The following is a 24,609-nucleotide window of genomic DNA, read 5'->3' on the forward strand; positions in this document are numbered from 1 at the left end:
TTTCCAAGAACCTACTGATATGTTAAGTGAGGACTTACTATATACAAACCCAACCTAGCAGGGTAGACAGAAATGGCTTCCTTTTAAATAATCTGAAGTTTTAACAATGCTAATAATATAAAGCACATCCAAACAAACTTCTGTGGATGATCAATTTTAATACAATTATACATTCATGCTGTGGTGGTAACAACTTTCACATTATTTGTAGGACTACTTTTCTCAACTCATGACAAAGGCACAAACCAAAAGTATAAATTAACATTACAATAAGTTTTACATGTGGACAAAGGACCAATCTGAAATATTAAATAGAAAATATCTGAATATGGATCAATTTGAACATATTTTCATTCCAGAAAATATTTTTTCTTTTCAATATTGTCTCATTTTGCTATGATGGCAGTTTTGGGTGCCTGGTGAGTTACTCTTAATATCCATTCAACATGTAACATTTATAATTAAGCATTCACATACTGGATAGACAAAGAACCCAGATTTTTAAATATGTCTGATTTTTTAAAAATTATTTTATTTTTAAATGAATTCTGCTAAATGTCTTACTTTTCCATTTCAGTTAATCATGTGAAAATAAATGCTTTTTCTTCCCCTTATAGAATTCAGTAACTCAGCTACTTTACTTTAGATACATGTGAATTTAACCAAGGATTATTAAACAAATAGAAAAAAAGCCATCCAATCATAGTGCTTAAAGGCAATGTAATATGTAAAATGTTAAAATCAGGCTGATTTATTTCCTTCATGGGAATTTTTGGTCTCAAAAGAAACAGGAGGTATTTAAAGAAACTGAAGCAACATACTACTACTTTGTCTTTAAAAAAAAAAAAAACCATTTAGCGATGCTGTTCTGCAGTTTATAAAATTAAGTGTTAAAACACCAAAAAAATGTTATTTTTAAGCATTTGTTAAGAATCCTTTCTCATGAGTCTCTGAATATTTGGAATGTATTTATAGAGTTATTAAAATATAATTCTGGGAAGAAACCAAGAAATTAACATTTTTATTCTATATGGCTTTATAAATCTAGGTCTTCTGGGTCATTAAGGTATTAAGCTTCAGTGTCTTTTTTTTTTTTTTTAGTCCTAAAGCAGCATGTTACTTCCCTGCTATTTCATGACCTGCAAAAGCTAATTATTAATAAACAACAAACTGCTCACCTTTTATTGTAATCACCCAATTACAATGTCAATGTTGGTTGACATTCATTAGATCTGGGTTTCTCAAAGTGTATTTATCTAGGTCAAGAAAAACGGGCAGAAGGAAACTTCACCCAAATTATGTAGCAGTGTTAAGCAAATTCAGTTTTTGAGCCAAAATTAAATCATTTGTGTCTTCAAACTTTCCCTTGTAACTTTTCTTATAGCAGTGTAATTTTGCATTTTGGCCAAAGAGAGCTATTTTCTTTTGGCAGACAAAATCATGCTTCTGGAGAAACACTGACTTAGATCTATGGAATCTGTTTCCTTTTTAATAGAGCTCTAACAAATAGAGCTTTATATATTTATTTTATCCAAGTTGATCCTTTCAAAAAGACTGATTAATGAAAAATTTGAAATTTGCTCTGTAGTACATTTTTATCCAATATACATAAATATGCTCAATTTAAAGCAATTTTCCAAAACAACTGGTTTTTGGCCAAGATTCAAGAAACCCCGAATGTCTTATCCAAAATAATAAAAAACTGACAATTAAAAATTAAACAATAGTGCTTAAGTGTAATTTTGTTTCATTTTGTTTTACAGATGAAGTCTCACTATGTTGCCCAGGTTGAAGTGCAATATCTAGTCTCAAACACAATCATGGTGAACCACAGCCTGGGCTCAAGCAATCCTCCTGCCTTAGCCTCCTGAGTAGCTGGAACTAAAGGCACACACCACCACAACTGGCTATGTTTTTAAAAACCACCTTTACACTACTGTACACTTTTGGACATCTGGAAACAAATATATGTTGACTCTCATGAGAAAAGTACTTGGTGACACATTAAAGAATGAGTCAAGGAGTTTACAAAAACACAAGAGGCAGAGTACAGTTATTCCAAAATGAGAGAAAACAGCATCGTACCTTTGCTTTTGTTTGAAGAGAAATGAAAATATTTCCACTTAAAATAGCTAGTTACTGTTAAAATGTCACCAAATTAGTTTAAAACATTACTCAGGAAAGCAGTTATTTCCAACAGTAACAATTTTAGTTACCTTTTATAAGAACTACATTGTAACTTCCATTTTTAAGGGTCTTATATCTCCTCAGGATTATTACAAACCACCTTGTTAGATTTCAAATTAACTAATTCTAACTCAATCCAAATTAATAACTGCTCACATTCACAAGCAAAAAATACTATTGCACATTACACTCACATTTTAGGAATGTGTGCTTCCCCCCATACCCCAAAACTGACAATGCAGGTATGAATTACATCCCATAATCTGAATTTATAGCACTCAAAGTGCTTATGTTCTTCCAGTGAACAAGTTCATTAATATACCTGTAATCTCAAAATACTTCATGAACCCTGAAGTGATTCTCTATGGAAGGAGCTTCCTTTGTAAAATGAATTTGGCTAGTCACCTGCATACCAAAATCCCCAAGTATCTGAACAAATTTCTTGTGCTCCTTTCCAATCCAAGATCTCATTGGATCACGTACTTGGTAAGGTGTTACATGAGTGTGAACGATAATCCCTGTTTGTGCAAATTCTTTCAAGACTTCTGGATAAGTAACCCAAGTATTGCTTCCTCCAGAATGACCACCATCCAGCCAATACATTGTTCTTATGCTTTTGATAAAAGCATCTATGTTCTTGTCTTTCTTGGCTTCTTTCAATTCAAAAAGCAACTGATTCAAAACAACACAACCTTTACTGAATCCAATCAAAGTAAAAGATGCATCATTTAGTGATGGTGGATAAAAACTCATGGCAGATTCATCAGACTTTTCACAGGTCCTCACTTTTTCTCCCTGGCAACCATTCGTAGTATGAGAAGAACTGGATCTACAGTTAGATGCTATGGAGTCCTTATTCCAAACATTCAAACTTTTCTTTGATAAACTATTCTGACTTAAATTAAAAGCATTAACTAATAACATATAAAGGTGCTTAAAAGCTCCAAAGTCAGTATTGTGTTCTGGGGCACCAAACATGTTACTTTTCACAAAATTGTCATAGCAGCTGAATTTGTGCAAATGCATTCGGGAACATTTTATCACCCAAATGTAACTATTGGGGAACCGGTGGGCTAAAATGGTAGCAACATTTTCTAGACTCCAGTTTTCCCATTGATAATTCTCAGGATGACGAGTCATAATTTCATGGTAATTCTGAAAGGTAAGAAAGATGAAATAAGTATTAAATACATATTTACATAAAATGATTTCCACAAAACAGTTTCCATTTTTATTGTGGAGAAAGGATGTTACAATGACCTATGGTTAATATACACTAGAAATGAAAACTATAAATTTGTCATTACTTTCTAGTAATAAGATTTTTGAACCAATTACTTCTTCAGTTTACGCCTGAAATCTATCAAGAGACAAGGAAATAAGATATACCTACATGGAACAGTAAAAAGTTTTTAAAAATTTAATTTTGAAGAGTTATAGATAATGTTTAACAAATTTTATTTTAGTATATACATATAATCAATTTTCCTAACACATCAACTGAAAATATAAATTTGGTTCACTAGATAGACTTTCTGACCAACACAGAATCTTAAAATATTTCCCTAAGTTGCCATTCTATACCCCTCCCTCTTTGGATTTCTCTAGCAACCTGAACAGTACATTCAATTTCAAATTTAGTATTATACACAAAGCTGCAATAAACATTATAGAAAACTCTTTGTACACATCTGTGATTATATCCTTAAATTCCTAGATATGGAAAAACTAGGTCAAAGAATATTTGTAATTTAAGTCTGGATTTCTATTCTTGCCTATTTATATCCTTTGCCCCTCATTCCCCACTTTTTGTGTGAGACAGGATCTCGCTCTGTCATCCAGGCTGGAGTGCAGTGGCATTGATTATGGCTCACTGCAGCCTTGACCTACCGGGCTCAAGCAATCCTCCCTCCTCAGCCTCCCGAGTAGCTGGGACCACAGGTGCATATCATCACATGTAGCTAACGTTTTTATTCTTTGTAGAGAGAAGATCTCACTTTGTTGCACAGGCTAGTCTCAAACTCCTGGACTAAACCATCCTCCTACCTCATTCTCCCAAAGTATTGGTATTATAGGCATGAGCCACCATACCCAGCCTCCTTTGTCCTTTTGTATTTACACCTTATTTATAAGCATTCTATATATACTAACCATAACTTTTTGTTTAGGTCCTAGGATGTACATATAAACTTTTAATTTTATTCATACTGACTTTTTTTTGGGGGGGAGATTCATTCAAATTTACTCATTTGTTCTATAAAATTTACTGGATACCTACCAGTTGGGCAGGGAACAAAAAAGACTAAACCCTTGTTCACATGGAGCTCACATTCTACTGCAGAGATACACACAACAAACAACTCCACAAGTAAATAGAGCAGCACTGTCCAACAGAAATAAAACATGAGCCACATTTAAAATTTTCAAGCGCCAGATTTTAAAAAGTAAAAAGTTAACAGGTGAAACTAATTTTAATTTCTTTCTTGAGCTAAATATATACAAAATATCACAATCTCAACATGTTACCAATATTAAAAATTACTGGAGGATCTTAACATTCTTTTTTCCTTCCTAAGTGCTTGAAATCCAGTGTGTATTCATACTTATAGTACATCTCAATTTGGATGCTAAATTTTCATCAGAAATACTTGATCTGAATTTGAATCTCATAAAATTTACAGCTGAAAAAGTAAACTCACATACCCAACTTGTTCCAAATATACTTAAAAGTTTTCCATGAACTGAACTGGGTATCCGTTTTTTAATATACATTTAAATTAACTGAAATTAAATACAGTTAAAAATTTCGTTCCTCTATTAAATTTAGTTCCTCAAGTGGACTAACAACATTTTAAGTAGTCAACAGCCACAAGTGATTAGTGGCTACCATATTGGACAGTTCAAAACATATTAGACTTATAGCTTGGAAACATTTCAAAAATATATATATATATATTAGATGGTAGTAAGTACAACGGAACATAATAAGTAAAGCAGGAGAAAAGGAAGACAAGGTTTTGGAGAAGGTAGAAAATTATTAGTTAACACAGAATGGTCAGGAAAGGCTTCTCCATAAAGTGATAGTTTGAAAGGACCTGAAGGAACTCAGAGAGTGAACCACGTGGGTATTTCAGGCAGAAGGAACTACAACTGCAAAAGGCCCTGAGGTGGGAGCTTGCTGAACATAACCCAGACACAGCAATGAGGTCAGTGTGGCTCCAGAGGAGTCAACAGTATCAAACGTGATCACAAAGGAGGGCAGAGAGATTGTTTAGGGAAGAGGAGAGGTGCTGACCAGGCTTTATAAGACACCACAAAGATTTTGCCTTTTGCTCTGAAAGGATCTGGAGCCAAGGGCTGATATAATACATGCTTTGAAAAGATTACTCTGGCTCCTAATAATGAAGGGGCAATAGCTGATGCAAGGAGACCGTTAAAAGGTTACTGAAATAAAATCCTGATAAGAGAAGGCAGCTTGAACCAGAGTAGTAGAAGTGGTCAGGTCCTGAATTTATTTTGGAGGTAGTGTCAACAGGATTTGCAGATGGACTGGATATAGAGGGTGAGAGAAAAATAAGATAAATGATGTGAGTTTTCCTAATTTCTAATGGTCATACACAGTATCTATCAGTTTTAAATACACTCTCCTTTTGACCTAGTAATTCGAGAAATTTATCTCATTGATATACTTACATATATGCATAAATAAATATGTATAAGGATATTTATCTCTGCTTCAAAAGAATGAGGCAGCTCTAGGAGTACTCCTACTCCTATGGGTTGTAAAATAAGGGCTAAAAAATCCAGTACACTATGCAACCATTTGTATTTTTAAAAAAAGCCTGAGGCTGGGGGCGGTGGTTCAAGCCTATAATACCAGCACTTTGGGAGGCAGAAGCAGGCAAACTGCTTGAGTTTGAGACCAGCGTGAGCAACATGTGAAATCCTGTCTCTATTACAAAAAAAAAAAAAAAATACAAAAATTGGCAGGGTGTGGTGGTGTGCCCCTGTAGTCCCATATATATATATATATGTGTGTGTGTATATATAGCTAACAGTAGCAGCCTTGGAGGGAAATGGGCAACTGGAGGGAATGGGGTGAAAGAATTACTTTTCAATGTAAAACCTTAAATAATCTGAACTTTTAGCAATATGCACATTTTCTCTATTTAAAAATTAAAACTAGTAAATACTACAAAAATTCAGTCTATATACAAAGGTATAGGTAAGATAGAAAAATCATCCATATAACCACCAATTAAAAATAATCATTATTAAAATTCTGATGTCTAGCAGTCCAGTTTTCTCTAGCATACACATATTCAAGTACGTATACAAGGGAGCATTCTTCTCCCCCACCAAGCAATAAGCTTATACATAGTTTTCACTTAAAAATATATTACAGGCATGGTTCCATATCAATATAGACTGGCATCATAATTTTTAAACATCTAAGGTTAATACTAATTTACACTTTCACTGGAATCATAAGAGTGCTTATTTTCCCACATCTTTACCCATCCTTAATGCTAATGGCTATTAGCATCAATTTTTAAAAATCCTTGCTACTATGATAAAATGATTTAATTTGCATGTTTTGATTTAATTTGCATGTTTTGATTTACTTTTGATTTAATTTGCATGTTTTGATTCCCAATCAGGTTAAACATTGTTAACTGGCAGTTTTCATTTTTCTTTTGTTAATTTTCTGTTCATGTCCTATGATAATTTTCCCACTATGATGTTCAATTCCTTCCTAAGTTATATTTCACTAATATTAGTAGTTTGAGCCATATATGTTAAAAATACTAATTCCCAGGCCAGGTGCAGTGGCTCATGCCTGTAATCCCAGCACTCTGGGAGGCCAAGGCGGGCGGATCACGAGGTCAGGAGATGGAGACCATCCTAGCCAACATGGTGAAACCCTATCTCTACTAAAAATACAAAAATTAACCAGGCATGGTGGCACGTGCCTGTAGTCACAGCTACTCGGCAGGCTGAGGCAGAAGAATCACTTGAACCCGGGAGGTGGAGGTTGCAATGAGCCAAGACTGCGCCATTGTACTCCATCCTGGGTGACAGAGCAAGACTCCGTCTGAAAAAAAAAAAAATGCGAATTCCTAGAAGGCCATCATTTGACCTTTTATGGATTCTGCTATTGCTTTCTGCACAATTATTTTATAATTAATGATACATACAATTATCATGAAATTATAGGCAGTTACATCTGGAAGGGCTCATTTAAATCCTTTTTATAGTTAAGGAACCTGAGGTCCTAGAAACTACAGTTATTTATATATTTATTTAGTTAATGAGCCAAAACGAACCTAGATTTTATGACTCTCAGTTTTGTCCCTACCACATAGAAGGTGCTCTAAATCTAGAAACGTGATATTTTCCTTGCTCAGCCCCGGGTTCCACAGTTAGAGGAAGTAGAATGCTTATTCTAAGGAACTGTATGCAGTAAAATGTAAAGATGGAATCATTACTGTGTGTCAAAGCCCAGATCTGAGAACAATGGAAACACACTTTTATATTCTAAAAAGAGGCACCAGACACCCCTATACAAGTTACAAAAAGGTAGCCCAAACTGGTTCTGCAACCAAGGCTGTTACCCATGGCCAATCTACAGAAAAGGTTAAAGACTAAGGAAAGAGAGAGATTTCTTTCAAGAGAGTTTTTATCCTAGTTGGGAATGCAATGCACTATCCCCATAAGAGGTAAGGGGTGAAAGGCCATGCTTCTCATCCCCAGTGAGGCAGGCCACAAGAGAATCTCTTGAGAGTTTAAAGAATGCTTACTACTCCACAGTTAGATGCTTGCTGACCTGCAAAAAATCAGAGAGCCACTCCAAACTGTTATTGAAGTAAGGAACAAAGGATTTTTAGGAAATCTTGACATGTGTCTCCAAGAGTTTTTAGACAAATCATAGATTCAAACTAAGTGTTCTGCCCTTAGAGCAGAGCAAACTTCTGCTATGGTTTGAATGTGTCCACCAAAGTTCATGTTTTGGAAACTTAATCCCCAAAGCAACTATGATTAGAGGTGGGACCTTTAAGAGGTGATTAGGTCACAAGGGCTCTACTCTCATGAACGGATTAATGGTTCTTGATAAAAGGATGAATTTGGCCTCTCCTTCCCCTCCCCCACTCCCTAGTGCTCTCTTGCCCTTCTGCCTTCCACCATGAGATGACAGGGCAAGAAGGCCCTCACCAGATGCAGGCCCCTCCCAACCTCCAGAATCATGAGCTAAATAAATTTCTGTTTATTATAAACATAAAGGGCACATCTGAGGTAAGCAGGCTAGAATGACCAGAACAGGGTCCAGCCTAAGAGAGCTGCCTGATAAAGTACAGGAAGCTCCAAGGTACATGACCAGGACATACTACTTAGGGCATGATCATCTATATATTCTAACCTTTAGGAAAGCAAAATTTTTAAAGAGTTAAAACTGGAATTGACTCAAATGTTTATGAACTGCTGAATGGATAAACAAATTATATATCCATACATAGAATACTACTCTGTAAATAAAAGGAACAGACTACTGGCTGGGCACAATGGCTCATGCCTGCAATCCCAGCACTTTGGGAGGCCAAGGCAGGAGGATCACTTAACCCCTGGAGTTTGAGACCAGCCTAGGCAACATAATGAGATCCTCGTTTCTACAAAAAATTTTATAAATTAGCCAGGTGTGATGGTGCATGCCTGTAGTCCCAGCTACTTGGGAGGCTAAGGTAGGACGATCGCTTGAGCCTGGGAGGTTGAGGCTGCAGTGAGCCATGATCACGCCACTGCATTTCAGCCTAGGTGACAGAGCGAGACCCTGTCTCAAAAAAACAAAAAAAAGAAAAATGAAAAAAACTATGGATACAGGTAACGAGATGGATGAATTTCAAAAGTATTAAACAGTGACACAAGTCACACACAAAAGACTACATACCATATGACAAATTAACAAAATTCTAGAAAAAACAAAAACTATAGTGAAAGAAAGCAGATTAGTGGTTGGGAAAAGAAAACTGACCATAACAAAATTCTAGAAAAAGCACAAACTATAGTGAAAGAAAGCAGGTTAGTGGTTGGAAAAAGAAAACTGACCATAAAGGAGCACAGAGGTACTTTTTAGGAGAATGGAGATACTCTACAACATGAGTATGGTGGTTATATAATTCTAACACTTGTCAAAATTCACAAAATTGTACTCTTACTTAAAATACAAGGGCTGGGTGCAGTGGCTCATACCCGTAATCCCAGCACTTTGGGAGGCCCAGGTGGGCAGATCACTTGAGGTCAGGAGTTTGAGACCAGCCTGACCAACATGGTGATATCCCATCTCTACTAAAAATACAAAAATTAATCAGGCATGGTGGCACATGCCTGTAATCCCAGCTACTCAGGTGGCTGAGGCACAAGAATTGCTTGAACCTGGGAGATGGAGGTTGCAGTGAACCGAGACTACACCACTGCACTTCAGCCTGGGCAACAGAGCAAGACTCCGTCTGAAAATATAATGATAATAAATAAATAAAAATAAAATAAAGGGGATACATATAATTATATACCCAAGGCTTTAAAAAGATAACTCAAAATGGAAAGCACCTACTTTAAAAAAATCTTGATCTCCCTTCAGAATCATTATTGCCAGATGAGAAAAACATAGATACCTAGAGAAATACAAAATACTATGGATATGAGGTTTGGTTGTGTCCCCACCAAAATCTCATCTTGAATTGTAGTTCCCATAATCCCCACATGGGAGGGACCCAAAGGAAGATAATTGAATCATGGGGGCAGTTACCCTCATGCTGTTCTGGTGACAGTGAGTTCTTACGAGATGGTTTTATAAGGGGCTCATCCCTCTCTTTGCTCTCATTCTCTTTCCTACCACCATATGAAGAAGGGCATGTTTGCTTCCCCTTCCACCATGACTGTACGTTTTCAGAGGCATCCCCAGCCCTGTGGAACTGTGAGACAATTAAACCTCTGCTTTATAAATTACATAGTCTTGGGTATGTCTTTATCAGCAGCATGAGAATAGACTAATATAGTAAATTGGTACTGCAGATAGTGGGGTGCTGCTATAAGAATACCTGAAAATGTGGAAGCGACTTTGGAGCTGGGTAACAGGCAGAGGATGGAAGTCTGTAGGGCTCAGAAGAGAACAGGAAAATGTGGGAAAGTTTGGAACTTCCTAGAGACTTGTTGAATGGCTTTTGACCAAAATGCTGATAGTGATTTGTCTAGGCTGAAGTGCTCTCAGACAGAGATAATAAACTTCTAGGAACTGAAGCCAAGGTCACTCTTGTTATGGTTTAGCAAAGAGACTGGCAGCATTCTGCCCCTGCCCCAGAGATCTGTGGAACTTTGACCTTGGGAGGGATGGTTTGAAATTGGAACTTATATTTAAAAGGGAAGCAGCACATAAAAGTTTGGAAAATTTGCTGCCTGACGATGCTATAAAAAAGAAAAATCCATTTTCTGAGGAGAATTTCAAGCAGACTGCAGACACTTGCATAAGTAACGAGGAGCCAAATGTTCATCACCAAGACAAGGGGAAAAATGTCTCCAGGGCACGTCACAGATCTTCAGGGCAGCTCCTCCCATCACAGGCCCAGAGGCCTAAGAGAAAAAAATGGTTTCGTAGGCTGAGCCCAGGCCCTTGCTGCTTTGTGCAGTCTTGAAACTTCATGCCCTGTGTCCCAGTCGTGGCTAAAAGGGGCCAACATATAGCTCAGGCTGTTGCTTCAGAGTGTGCAAGCTCAAGTCTTGGTGGCTTACATGTGATGTTGGCCCTGTGGGTGCACAAAAGTCAGGAACTGAGGTTGGGGAACCTCTGCTTAGATTTCAGAGGATGTATGAAAACACCTGGATGTCCAGGCAGAAGTCTGCTGCTAGGGCAGTATGGAAAAGAAATGTGGGGCTCTACATTTCCTCACTGGGGCACTGCCTAGTGGAGCTGAGAAAAGGGCCACCGTCATCCAGACCCCAGAATAGTAGATAAACCAACAGCTCGCACTGTGTGCCTGGAAAAGCTGCAGACACTCAATACCAGCCATGAAGGCAGCCTGGAGGGGGGCTGTACCCTGCAAAGCCACAGCGGTGGAGCTGCCCATGGCCATGGGAGCCCAGCTCTTACATCAGTGTGACCTAGATATGAGACATGGAGTTAAAGGAGATCATTTTGAGACTTTAAGGTTTAATGACTGTTCAATTGGATTTCGGACTTGCATGGGGCCTGTAGCCCCTTTGTTTTGGTCCATTTCTCCCATCTGGAATGGCTGTATTTACCCAATGCCTGTATCCCCATTGTATCTAGGAAGTAACTAACTTGCTTTTGATTTTATGGGCTCATAGGTGGAAGCGACTTGCCTTGTCTCAGATGAAACTTTGGACTTAGACTTTTGAGTTATGCTAGAATGAGTTAAGACTTTGGGGAACTGTTGGAAGGGCATGGTTATGTTTTGAAATGTAAGGACATGAAATTTGTGAGGGGCTAGGAGTGGAATGATATGGTTTGGCTGTGTCCCCATCCAAATCTCATCTTAATAGTAGTTCCCATAATCCCCATGTGTTGTGAGAGGGACCCAGTGAGAGGTAACTGAATCACGGAGGAGGTTACCCTCATGCTGTTCTCATAATACTGAGAGAGTTCTCATGAGATAGTTTTATAAGGGGCTTCCCCCACTTTGGTCTCATTCTTCTCCTTCCTCCTGCCATGTGAAGAAGGACTCATTTGCTTCCCCTTCTGCCATGATTGTAAGTTTCCTGAGGCCTCCCAGCCCTGTGGAACTGATTCAATTAAACCTCTTTCCTTTATAAATTACCCAGCTTCAGGTATGTCTTTATTAGCAGCATGAGAATGGACTAATATATATGGCCTTAGCTTTCTTGTAATTCAAATGATAAAGGACAAGTATAGAATTTTAAAAAAGGACATACAACAAAACATGACTGCAAAAGGAACATGAAGAAGTTAATAGGAATTAGGAGGACTTAAAATCATATGAAAAACCAGTTCCAATTAACACCAAATAATGAAACAGTATCAAGACAGGCGAAGCTTCAGGCCAGGTGTGGTGGCTCACGCCTATGATCCCAGCACTTTGGGAGGCTGAGATGGGAGGATCACCTGAGGTCAGGAGTTTGAGACCAGCCTGGTCAACATGGTAAAACCCCATCTCTACTAAAAATAAAAAAATTAAAAATTAAAAAAAATTAGCCAGGCATGGTGGCACGCACCTGTAGTCCCAGCTACTCAGGAGGCTAAGGCAGGAGAATCACTTGAGCCTGGGAGGTGGAGGATGCAGTAAGCCAAGATCATGCCATTGCACTCCAGCCTGGGCAACAGAGCAAGACTCCATCTCAAGGAAAAAAAAAAAAAAGATAGGGAAAGCTTCTAATACTATCTTATAAAATTCTGTTTATCCCTAATCTGTTCAATATTTATTCAAATTAAGAATAAAGCTATAACAAGAATGCTCAGCCAGGTGTGGTGGCTCATGCTTGTAATCCCGACACTTTAAAAGGCTGAGGCGGGAGGATCACTTGAACACAGGAGTGGGCAACACAGTGAGACCCTGTCTCTGTAAAAAATAGTAATAAAAGAAAATAAATAAATAAAATAGAATGTCTATAGGCATTCTAAAAGGATCAACACAATAAAAAGATGGGCTGTATTTAACAGCGAAAATTTCATCAGGATAAATATTAGGCTCAAAAGAATCAAGTACAAAAATACAGATGAGGAAATCAGCCTAATAGCATTTTATATAATAGCCAACACATTTCAAGTACTTCATGCATTGTTCAAAGCAACTCACAAATACTCATTTATACAACATGTCATCTACTGCACACCTACTACATGCCGCTGTTAAGCATCACAGATTATATCAGTGAACAGACATGAGCTTATTTATATTTTAGTGGCAGAAGGCAAACAAAACTCAAAACGAAAAGTAACTAGTATAGTAAATGCAATGGGTAAAAATAAAGAAGAAAAGTTTATAGGAAGCCTATATATACTATGATTATTACACAGAATGGTCAGAAAAGGTCTCAGAGAGGCAGAGTCTTGAGCAGACCCAGAAGAGGTGAGGTAATAAACCTACAAGTCATCTACTTGGAAGGCTACTGCAGGCAGTATGCACAACGCTTTTTAGGTATAGTGTGCCTGACATGTTTGAGCAACACCAAGAAAGCCAGAGAGGCTGGAGAAAAGTAAACAGAAAAAGGAGACCAAGTCAGATAGGTAACAGGGTGGGAAAAGATAGAGATAATGAAAAGCCTTGCAGGACAGGACATTAACAGGAAGGACTCTGGCTTTTACTCTGAGTGACATGGGAAGTGATTGCAGTTTTAAGCAGATGTGGAATGATTTGACTTACATTTTTCAATCGTTATTCTGATTAGATACACTGAAAAGGTGAAGCCATTAGATTTGATGATATGAGGTATGAAAGACTTCTAATGGATGACTTCAAGATTTCTATCTTGAGCAACTGAGAAGGTAAAGTTTCCATTAATGACATGAGGAAGACTGCACAGGGGTGAAGATCCAGAGATTTTAGGTTTAGGATATCTATTAAATATCCAAAAGGAAATAATCTTGCATATAACTGGTTGGCCTAAAGTTTGGGGAGTATGTGTAGGCTAGATACACAAACATTGAGGGGTGTCAGTGTACAGGTAGTGAGTAAAGCCATGAGACTGAAGGGAGTGAACACAGACAGAGGAAACGTGGAGGAACAGACGACTAGGATATTCCAATACTTTTTAAAGTCACCAGAGAGACGAGAAGGGACCAGAACTCATTGAGTATTCACATATTTAATCTCCATTGACACCTTATAAATTATTATTCTTATTTTATACTTGAAGTACCTGAAATACAGAGAGATGTAACAATTGTCCAAGGACTTTATACCTAAATATAAAGTTCTAAATCAGGGTTCAAACCCAGGCAATCTGGCCTCAAACTGCATGTAAGACTTTTTAGACCTCCTCTGAAGTCTTGTACTATACATCTTGGCTGGCACACTTTAAAACACTTTAGGAGGTGCTCAATAAATGTTATCATTATCATCATCATTATTTTAGGAATGCATGCAGTAATTGTTCCACAAAATTATTCTGATAGTCAGAAATGTCACATGCTATTTTCCCAATCTGAGCCACAAGGGCACCAAGTCAGTAAGTGACTTTTTTTTCTCTTAAATCTAAGTACTAGTTGTTTTTTTTCTTTATTCTCTCTCTTTTTTTTTTCCAGTTTTTATTAGCAGTCAACTAAACCAGTCAGTTATTTTGAGGGCAAAAGAAAATACTATATATATGTGTGTGTGTGTGTGTGTGTGTGTGTGTGTATGTGTGTGTACATATATATCTTAATCATTATTTGACTCAGAGCACAAAGTTTCTAAGTATGTCATTTTAAGGCATCAATTTTGAAAATAAACGATTGTAATTTCATAGTATAAGAAACACATCTAGGCCGGGCGCAGTGGCACAAGGTGGCAGATCACCTGAAGCCGGAAGTTTGAGACCAGCCTGGCACATGGGTGACAACCCCATCTTACTAAAAATATAAAAATTAGCCCCAGTGTGTGGTGGCACCTACGCCTCCTGTAATCCCAGCACTTTGGAAGGCCAAGGTGGGCAGATCACCTGAAGCCGGAAGTTTGAGACCAGCCTGGCCAACATGGTGAAACCCCATCTCTACTAAAAATATAAAAATTAGCCCAGTGTGGTGGCACACGCCTGTAATCCCACCTACTTGGGAGGCTGAGGCACGAGAATCACTTGAGCCGGGGAGGCGGAGGTTGCAGTGAGTCGAGACTGCACCATTGCACTCCAGCCTGGGCAACAGAGCGAGACTCCGTCTCAAAAAAACAAAAAAGAGAAATTACACCTAGCTATATTCTAGCTTTACCTGTCTAGAACTTTCTATGATGTTGGATTATTTTCTATGATAATGCTATATATCTGTGCTGTCCAATACAGTACACACAAGCCATCTGTAGCTACTGAGCACTTGAAATGCAGCTAACATGACTAACTGGATTTTTAGTTTTATTTAATTTTAATTAATTCAGATAGCTATATATATACGGCTAATGGCTACCATATTAAATAATGCAACTTTAGATTAAGACCCAGTTTTCAGGGCAACATAACCACGGATATTTGCCTGCAGCTATAAAATAATAAACATAACATGCAAATGTACAAAATGAGGTGAGCATCAAAACATTGACACGCTTAATAATCATTATCCCTTTTCTGCCATCCCCACTCTTTTTTAGGGTTACTGGGTGTCGTACCTTCATAATGTTTGATTTTTAATTACTGCCACCGTTTTCTAAACACTACGTGCTAACTTAATTTGAAAGCCATCTCTGTCCCCTACCCAACACACACACACACACACACACACACACACACACAGGGTCCTCTGAAAAACCAAATTATAGAATGAATATACAAGATGCGTCTCATTCCCTGTCTCAAATTCCGCCTCCTGGAAGCCTGGACCGACAGCTGGCTCTTTCGAAATCGTAGCCCTCGTCCGACACCTTCCCCATGGGGTTCTATGGACAAAGGGGGCCAGGGGCGTGGAAGCCACGGTTTTGGATTTCGTGGAGTAAGGGAAGAGCCACCCTCAGTGAATGTGTGGGTGTGTTCAGGCAAGGAAAGGAACCAGGCAGCAGCTACGAGGGAAGAATCCAGTGACCGCGTCCGTATACACGAGAGGAGGGAACAGATACCCAAGCAGGCCCCGAGTTACCTGCACATCCCCAGGGAAATAGAGGACGTGATGCTGGCGCGGCGGCTGCGGCTCCTCCTTCGCCGGGTCCCCGGGGAGGTCCTGGCTCTCCAGTCCCTCCCCGCCCGCCGCCAACAGGAGCAATTCGTTGCTGCGCTGCGGATCGGCTCCAGGCACGGTGGACAGCTGCAGGCACTGCCGGCGGCGCACCTCGGCCGAGAGGGAGCATCGCGCGCCGCTGCTGCCGCCCGGGTTCATGGTTCTGGCCTGAGAGCACGACGAGGCGTTTCCGATTCCGAGCTGCGGCAGCAGAAGCAGCAGCGGCGGCGGCGACCGCAGGAGCCTGAACCCCCACATGGGTCGCCGCTGCGAGAGCGGTTCGGAGGTGGAGGGTGGCGGGGGGGTTCCTGAGGGAGGGACTTCAGCAAGCGGCCCAACGGTCGACGGCCGCGGCCCGGCCGGGAGCCGGCGCTGAGGCGACGACGTCAGAGGCCCACGACCGCGCGCAGCGTGCGTAAGGAAAGGAAGGGAGGGGTGTGCGCGAAATCGGACTTGGGATCCCGGAGAAGACGGTGGGCGTGGCTTGAGGAAGGGCGTTTGTGATTGGTGGGTTTTGCCGTGGCCGGGAAGTTCGAACAGAAGTCTGGGGACGAGTCGGCGAAGAGCAGAGTTGAACTGAGTACTCCCGGCTAGAGCGAGCGGCAGTTGCAGCGCATGCGCAGCAGCAAGGGCGGCCGCAGGTCGCCCTTCAATAATACGAAACGTATAGACTTTTGAGTATACCAAGCTCCCTGTTTCTGTGGGTTCATCTGAGATTTATCTGGTCTTTCGGGCCTTAAAAGGGAGACAGTCCCAAAGATGTGAGTAATTCTCACCTATCGAGGATTCCGTGGGAAGTCTACATGCCCTGAAGGAAGGGAATCTCTTTCCTCATACCCTGAGTTTCCTGAGTACAATTATTATAGATATACGAAGATCTCTATGCTCATGGGGAATTTGCGGTTAGATATGAAGCTAATTCATCTCTGCTTGGTAGCGGGGAACAGGGCACATGGTCTAGGACAGGAAAAAACGGGGCGAGGCACTACGCATTACTTGGTGTTTGCAACCTATGAGATTTGCTACTTGGAGGTTTTCAAAAACTAAACAGTGTAGGAAAGTCATGTGTGTCCAGCAACTATCTGTGTCCAGTTGAGTAGGAATAAGATTTGGGGAAATGTATGCTCAGGCCTGTAATCCCAGCGCTGTGGGAGGCCAGGCGGAGGATCACTTGAGTCCAGCAGTTTGAAACCAGGCTGGGCAACATAGGGAGGCCTTGTCTCTACTAAATTTTTTTTTTTTTTTTTAATTAGCCGGGCGTGGTGGTGCATGCCTATAGTCCAAACTACTGGGAGGGCTGAGGTGGGAGATTGGATCGCTTGAGCCCAGGAGTTGTATGCTGCGATGAGTTGTGATCTCACCACTGCACTCCAGCCTGGGCAACAGAAGCAGACCCTGTCTCAAAAAATAAACCAAAAACAAACAAAACAGGGAAATGTGTGCATGCGAGGATGAGATGCAAGTACTTGTGAGGCAAAGCACTGTAAAGAGAATATTAATGAAAATTACAAAAACTACAGCCAACATTTGTTGAAGGTTTACTATAGGCCAGAAATCTAAGCACTTTGTATATAATTGTTCGGAGTTTATATATGTGTATTTAAGCACACATACTGTTTTCTTTGGTCTACATATGCAAATATTAACAAATGGCTTGGAGTAGACATAAATGAGCAAATGATAAAATATGTTTTTTTATATATATAGACTTAGTGATATTTATACAGATTTATATATATTTATATAGATATATAGATATATATAGATTTAGTATGCTAACCTACTCTGGTCTAAATAATTGCATTCCATCTGACATCAAAATATTGTTATCAATCAAAAATTAATTACTAAGGAGATCTGCTGCTTTCTAAAATAACTGGTTAAAAACAAGTAGAGGTTAATTATACAATAATTAGTATATAATGACATTTAGGCAACCTGACTTCACTCTGTTTTGCCAATTGCATACATGTTACTTTCCATTGTTAGATAGAGAATTGCTGAAATGTTATCTAAAAGTCCAAACATGTACATGAATTGCAAAAGCAGCTTTTGATTTGTGGTCTTGTTTTTAGCTTGACCTTTTAATGAAATCTATTTTTATTTTTATTTTTATTTTTTTGAGTCACGGTCTTGCTTTGTCGCCCAGGCTGCAGTGCAGTGGCACAATCTCGGCTCACTGCAATCTCCACCCTGCAGATTCAAGTGATTCTCCTGCCTCAGCCTCCCTCGCAGCTGAGATCACAGGCGTGTGCCACCACACCCAGCTAATTTGTGTATTTTTTTAGTAGAGACAGGGTTTCTCCACATTGACCATGCTGGTCGCAAACTCCTGACTTCAGGTGATCTACCCACCTTGGCCTCCCAAAGTACTGGGATTACAGGCAGGAGCCACCATGCCCTGCCTTAATGAAATCTATTCTTATTGAAGAGGATGGAGAATGTGTTTTAGAAGGAAAATTGTAGCAAATATTAAATACTACAGAGTTGTCTCAGTATTGCTAAAATAATTAAGGTCTTTAAGAAATACCAGTAAGGATTTAAAGAGTAAAGAAACAGACTAAAGTTAGCACAAATGTTTCCCTACAGTCAAGGGATTTGTACAGCCCTATAGGAGACACCTCCAGAGAAAGTAACAGCTCTCAATTGATTCACTGAGGTATGTATGTCATTTATGGCAAGTCATTGCCACTGCAATTCCTTCTCACAGATCCCCTTGATATTACTGTAATATCTATTTTCTGTCTCCATCCCTTCTGTCTTCTTCTAGGAGACCAATTTTGTAAATCACTGCTTTTCTAACAACACTGGCACAGATGGCCCAGCATTCTCCCTTTTCTCAGAGCTGGTTTTCCATCCCAGAAAGAGGTCCCAGAAAGTTACTCTAATCAGTTGTGTGAGTTTTCTCTTCTCTAACTGGTAAGGGTTCTGCACAGGGATTAGATTAATGCTAATAGTGTCCAAAAGGCTATAGCTCGCCTCTGGACTCTTGAGAGTTCTCAAGGGATCCTGCTGAGCTCTCCCTTTTTAATGCTATTCAATATAATAGAAAAGTTGCAAAATTAGAAGGAATCTGAGAAAGACTAATTTACAATGGAAAGGACAGCATTAAAAGGCACAAACTCCAATATCTACAGGGGCCAGGTCTATATTATAAATAGTAAAATTGGCCACAAGTAAACAATGGGGAATGTAAACCCTGGCAAACTAGAGAGATGTCATATTTGAAGAAGGCAGTCACTGTTCACTGCTAGCCAGTTGTAAAATGAAGGCAACATTTTGCTAAACCTTCAAACTTGTTAAGAGATTTCTCGACACAAATCAGATACAGATTTTTATGTTTCATTTGCCAACTTGTAAATGTTGACAACTAATTAAATTTGCTTGCAAAACACTGTATTAAATGCACATATAGACCATATTTGGCCTATGGGCCACAAATGTACAACTTCTCTACTAAAAGGTGAAATGACTGGATACAGAAAGGCAGGAGATCGGGGGAAGAAAAAGACAAGACAGAAAAAACCGGGCATAGTGGCTCACACCTGTAATCTCAGCACTTTGGGGGGCTGAGGCAGGTGGATCACTTGAGGTCAGGAGTTTGAGACCAGCCTGGTGAACATGGTGAAACCCCATCTCTACTAAACAAACAAAAATTAGCTGGACATGGTGGTGGGCACCTGTAATCCCAGCTACTCAGGAGGCTGAGGCAGGAGAATCACTTGAACCTGGGAGGCGGAGGTTGCAGTGACCCAAAATTGCTCCACTGCACTCCATCCTGGGCAACACAGTGAGAGTCTGTCTTAAAAAAATAAAATAAAATAAAATAAAAGGGCAAAACCCCTTAAATGTGACTTTCTGTGAGCAATTGAGAGGGAAAAGAATGTGGAAATGATTTTAAGAAGTTCTGTGAGATTTTAATTGGATCACATTTGATGTTCTTTAAGAGATTTAAAAAGTTTTACTTTTAAAAAATTATTCTTGGTTTTGAACAGGTATTTTTTTGTGTTTTAATAAGCTTCTTTGCCAAAACTGGGCCTTGAGAGGAACAGGCTTCATATGAGGTGTGCCACTCTAGCATATAATTTGGGTCCCAAAATGCTCAATAAAATAAAAATTAGAGAATGGAGCATTTGGGGATCTGAAAGCTTATTCTTTGGCTAGTTTCACCAGCTAAGCAACACCATGTACACTGTTCCTGTGGTATATAATTTATTAGAGACCTACTTCCTCAAAATGCAAATCACTGCATATCAAGAAGGCTTTGGCTAAAGTCATGAAGATTTACTCCTATTTTTTTCTTCTAAAAATTTTATAGTTTTAGCTCATATATTTAGTTCTACACCCCCTTTTGAGTTTTGAATGCTTCGAAGAAGGGGTCCAACTTCATTTTGTGTGTGTGTGTGTGTCTATGCAGTTGGCCCTGTACCACTTGTTAAAAGGCTTTTTTTTTCCCCCATTGAATTATCTTGGCACCTTTGTTGAAAAACATTTGACCGTAAATTTAAGGTCTATTTCTAGACTCTCAATCCTATTTTACTGTTTTACATGCCTATCCTCATACCAATATGCACTGTCTTGATTATTGTAGCTCTGTAGTAAGTACTGAAATGGGGAAATGTGAGCCCTCCAACTTTGATCATTTTTTTCAAGATTGTTTTGGCTATTCTGGGTTCCTTGCATTTCCATATACATCTTAGGGTCAGCTTAAACATTTTTGCAAAAGAGGCAGTTGGAATTCTGATCTCATATTCTCATATATGGCACCAAAAACACAAGAGTAAAAAAAAAGGGGGGGCATATCAGACTTTTATCTAATTAGAAAAAGTTTAGTGCTTCAAAGGATACCAATAGAAAATGAAAAGACAACCCACAGAATGAGAGAAATTATTTGGATATAACATATTGGTTGTGTTAGTCCATTTTATATTGCTCTAAAGGAATACCAGAAATTGGGTAATTTATTTAAAAAAACGGAGCAGGTTTATTTGACTCACAGTTCCGCAGGCTATAAAAGAAGCATGGCACCATCATCTGCTTCTGGTGAGGCCTCAGGAAGATTTTACCCGTGGCAGAAGAGAAAAGGAGCTGGCATGTCACATGTCAAGAGAGGTAGCAAGAGAGAAGGGAGGAGATCCTAGGCTCTTTTTAACAACCACATCTCATGTGAGCCTACAACCACTCATTACCATAGGGAAGGCACCAAGCCATTGGCTAGAGATTTGCCCCCATGACCCAAACACCTTCCATTAGATCCTGCCTCCAGCATTGGGGATCACATCTCAACATGAGATTCAGAGGGGACAAACCTCCAAACTATACCATTGGTTAAAGGATTTATATCCAAAACATAAAATCCATTCTTACTACTCAGTAATAAAAAGAAAACCCAATTTTTTAAATGGGTAAAGGATCTGAATAGACATTTCACAGAAGATATACAAATAAACAATAAGCACATGAGAAGATGCTCAATACCATTAGCCACTAGGGAAATGCAAATCAAAACCCTAAGAGATACCACATTATATCCACCAGGATGGTCACAGTAAAAAGACAGATAATAAAAAATGTCAACAAAAAGTTGGGTATTCATGCATTGCTCATAAGAATGGTGTAGTGGCTTTAGAAAACAGTTTGATAGTTTTCAAAATGTTAAATATAGATTTATCATGTGACCCAGCAATTCTACTCTTTGGTATATATTCAACAGAAATGAAAATATATAACCACACAGCAACTTGTTCACAGATGTTTATAGCAGTACTATTTGTAATAGCCAAAAAGTAAAAACAACACAAATGTGTATTAACTGATAAATGAATTAAAAATGTCATATATTCATACAATATATTGATTTATTGAATAATAAAATATTAATCAATAATAACAAAAAGGAATTAGCCTGGGCACAGTGGCTTATTCCTGTAATACCAACACTTTGGGAGGCTGAGGCAGGAGAATTGCTTGAGCCCAGGAGTTCAAGACCAGCCTGGGCAACATAGTGAGACACTGCCTCTATTTTTTTTAAGTAATTAAATACTGATCTAAGCTACAACATGAATGAATTATGAAAACATGCTAAGTGAAGGAAGCTAGTCACAAAAGACTACATATTATATGAGTCCATTTTTATTAGTGCTCTAAAAATTGAGTATCTATAGATTCAGAAGTTACATTAGTGATTACATAGGGCTGGCGAGAAGAGGAACTAATTAAAACCTGGTCACCAAGTCCACTTAAGGGGAGGAGAATTACCTTCCACCTTTTGAAAAGGCTCTACCTCTTGAGGGGAGGAGTATCCAAACTCTTGTAGACATATTTTAAAACAACCATACCCAAGCTCACGCTAGACCCATCAGAATTCAGAGAACTTTGAACTTAAGCACAAGGTGAATAAAAAATAAGGTACAGCCGAGTGCGGTGGCTCATGCCTGTAATCCCAGCACTTTGGGAGGCCGAGGCGGGTGGATCACAAGGTCAGGAGTTCAAGACCAGCCTGACCAACATGGTGAAACCCCATCTCTACTAAAAATACAAACAAAAATTAACCGGGTATGGTGGCACGCTCCTGTAATCCCAGCTACTTGGGAGGCTGAGGCAGGAGAATCGCTTGGAGGCAGGAGAATCGCTTGAACCCAGGAGGCAGAGGTTGCTCTGAGCCGAGATCGTGCCTTGCACTCTAGTCTGGGTGATGAGAGAGACTCTGTAGGAAGAAAGAAAGAAAGAGAGAAAGAAAGAGAGGGAAGGAGGGAAGGAGGGAGGGAGGGGAAAGAAAGAAAGAAGGCTTAGCTAAGACTAGATTATTGTCAAGTCCAACAGAGCTTAAAGGTTAAAAAAATGATTATATGAGACTAAAACATAACCTTTATCTTGAAAAACCTGGGGAGCCACTGAAGAATTTTAAATAGGGAAACTCATGATCAGGTCTGCACTTTAGAAAGATCACTGTTACAGCAGTATGGAGAAGAAATTGAAGGAGGCAGAAATGCAGTCAAGGGAAGCCAGTTGGACAGCTACTTCAGTACTCCATATATGTCTTGTTATTTATTGTCACAATAATGCTGTATATATAACAAACCAATCTCAAATTCAGTAGCATAAAACAATAGTACTTATCATTGCTTATGAACCTGTTAGTCAGCTGGGCAGTTCTGCTGATCTGGCCCAGTATCAGCTGAACTTGGCTAATCCCTGTGTTCAGCTGACAGAAAGGTTAGGGGCTGGATTATTTATTATAGCTTCACTTGCATGTCTGGTGACTGCCTAGCTATTAGCTAAGGCAACAAAGGTGACTAGACTATGTATCACTTATTATCCAGAAGAGTAGTCTGGGCTTGCTTATTTTCATGATGCTGGTGCCTAGGAGAATGAGCAAAAGTGAAGCCAAGACTTAGAACTTGCATGTTATCCAGCTGCTGCATTCTATTAAACAGAGCAAGAAATAAGGCCGGCTCAATTCAAGGAGTGAAGAAATAGATTCCACCTCTCAATGGGAAAAACTGCGAAGTCATATGGCATAGGACATAGACATAGACAGGGTTGAAGAATTGTGGCCATTTTTATAATCTACCACAGTCCACTCTCTGGCCACAATTATTCACATCCCTCCTCATGATCCCTCTTCCTACTCCAAAATATGGTATTGTGGCATTTGAGAAAACAGCAGAAGCAGGAAGGTCACTCTCATCTTCCCCTCATTTTTCTTTCCTGGAGCAGCCATAAAACTTAATTTCCTGACCTTCCCCTGAAGTAGATCATATGACCTTTGTGTCAGAGGTTCCTTTCTTGTTTTCGGAGGAAAGGAACATCCTTATCTCCGAAGGCACAGGGTCACAGGAGAAGGATCTGAACAAACAAGCCTTGCTAAGTTCCCCCGAGTTTATTACCATTAGATCACACCACCTTTGTCCATACGTCTCAGCTATCCACTTCTTCATCAAACATAGCATAAAAATATACAAATTTCCCTGTTTATTTGAGTCTACATTTCTGAAAGCTTCTGTGTCATGTTAAACTTATATTAAAGAAATTTGAAAGCTTTTCTCCTATTAATCTTTCTTTTGTTATAGGGGCCTCAGCCATGAATCTGGTGAATGATGAGAAGATAAGTCTCTTTTCCCATATACTCACATACAAATACATTCACTCCTACCCCAAAACACCCTAATTCTCATCCAATCATGGTTTCATACTTCAGAATTTCATGTTCTATATCAGGTACCAATGTCGCAGAACCTCCTGATATGCACTGTAAGGTGAAAAAGGTTACCTGTCCCTCACACACTCAATATTTAGTGGTGAAATAAGGAGTGGAAAGTCACATAATACTTCCATTCAAAAAGAGGAAAGTTAGCACACTTCAGTCCTTGGTTCCAAGCTGTTCTGAAATTCATCTAGACACGTGTTCTCAGATCCCTCTGTTCCTGAGAAAGGGAATATTCCTTGAGTGTGGCCCAGCTTAGGTCTCTGGGAGTGGCTCTGTATTCCATTGTGTTCAATGAGTTTTGGCTCTAGACTCTGAGCAATATACTATGAGACACCTTTTCTTCTCCATT

General features: G+C 39.3%; 3 protein-coding genes and 1 long non-coding RNA gene across 4 annotated transcripts in view; 2 read left to right on the plus strand and 2 right to left on the minus strand.

The window, feature by feature from the left end:
* TYW5 (tRNA-yW synthesizing protein 5) overlaps positions 1-1,850 on the plus strand; it is a 28,648-nt gene extending 26,798 nt beyond the window's left edge. Inside the window, exon 10 of the mRNA XM_050750731.1 lies at positions 1,764-1,850. The gene's annotated coding sequence lies outside the window, so the exon portion shown is untranslated. The remainder of the gene's footprint in view (positions 1-1,763) is intronic.
* The window catches only part of SPATS2L (spermatogenesis associated serine rich 2 like), a 1,108,221-nt gene that overhangs the window by 548,195 nt on the left and 535,417 nt on the right, over positions 1-24,609 (minus strand). The gene's annotated exons all lie outside the window — the stretch shown is intronic.
* Positions 139-16,474, minus strand: C12H2orf69 (chromosome 12 C2orf69 homolog). Its single transcript, XM_050750728.1, has 2 exons — positions 15,974-16,474; positions 139-3,342 (listed from the first exon to the last, which is right to left on the minus strand). Exons 1-2 carry the CDS (start codon positions 16,307-16,309, stop codon positions 2,518-2,520), a joined length of 1,161 nt encoding a protein of 386 aa, XP_050606685.1. The 5' UTR covers positions 16,310-16,474; the 3' UTR covers positions 139-2,517.
* Positions 16,353-24,609, plus strand: part of LOC126932161 (uncharacterized) — a 35,061-nt gene continuing 26,804 nt past the window's right edge. The window contains exons 1-2 of the long non-coding RNA XR_007718125.1: positions 16,353-16,812; positions 18,641-18,710. This is a non-coding gene — a long non-coding RNA (uncharacterized LOC126932161). The remainder of the gene's footprint in view (positions 16,813-18,640; positions 18,711-24,609) is intronic.

Source organism: Macaca thibetana, chromosome 12, assembly GCF_024542745.1.
Source record: "Macaca thibetana thibetana isolate TM-01 chromosome 12, ASM2454274v1, whole genome shotgun sequence".
NCBI classification, from domain to species: Eukaryota; Metazoa; Chordata; class Mammalia; order Primates; family Cercopithecidae; genus Macaca; species Macaca thibetana.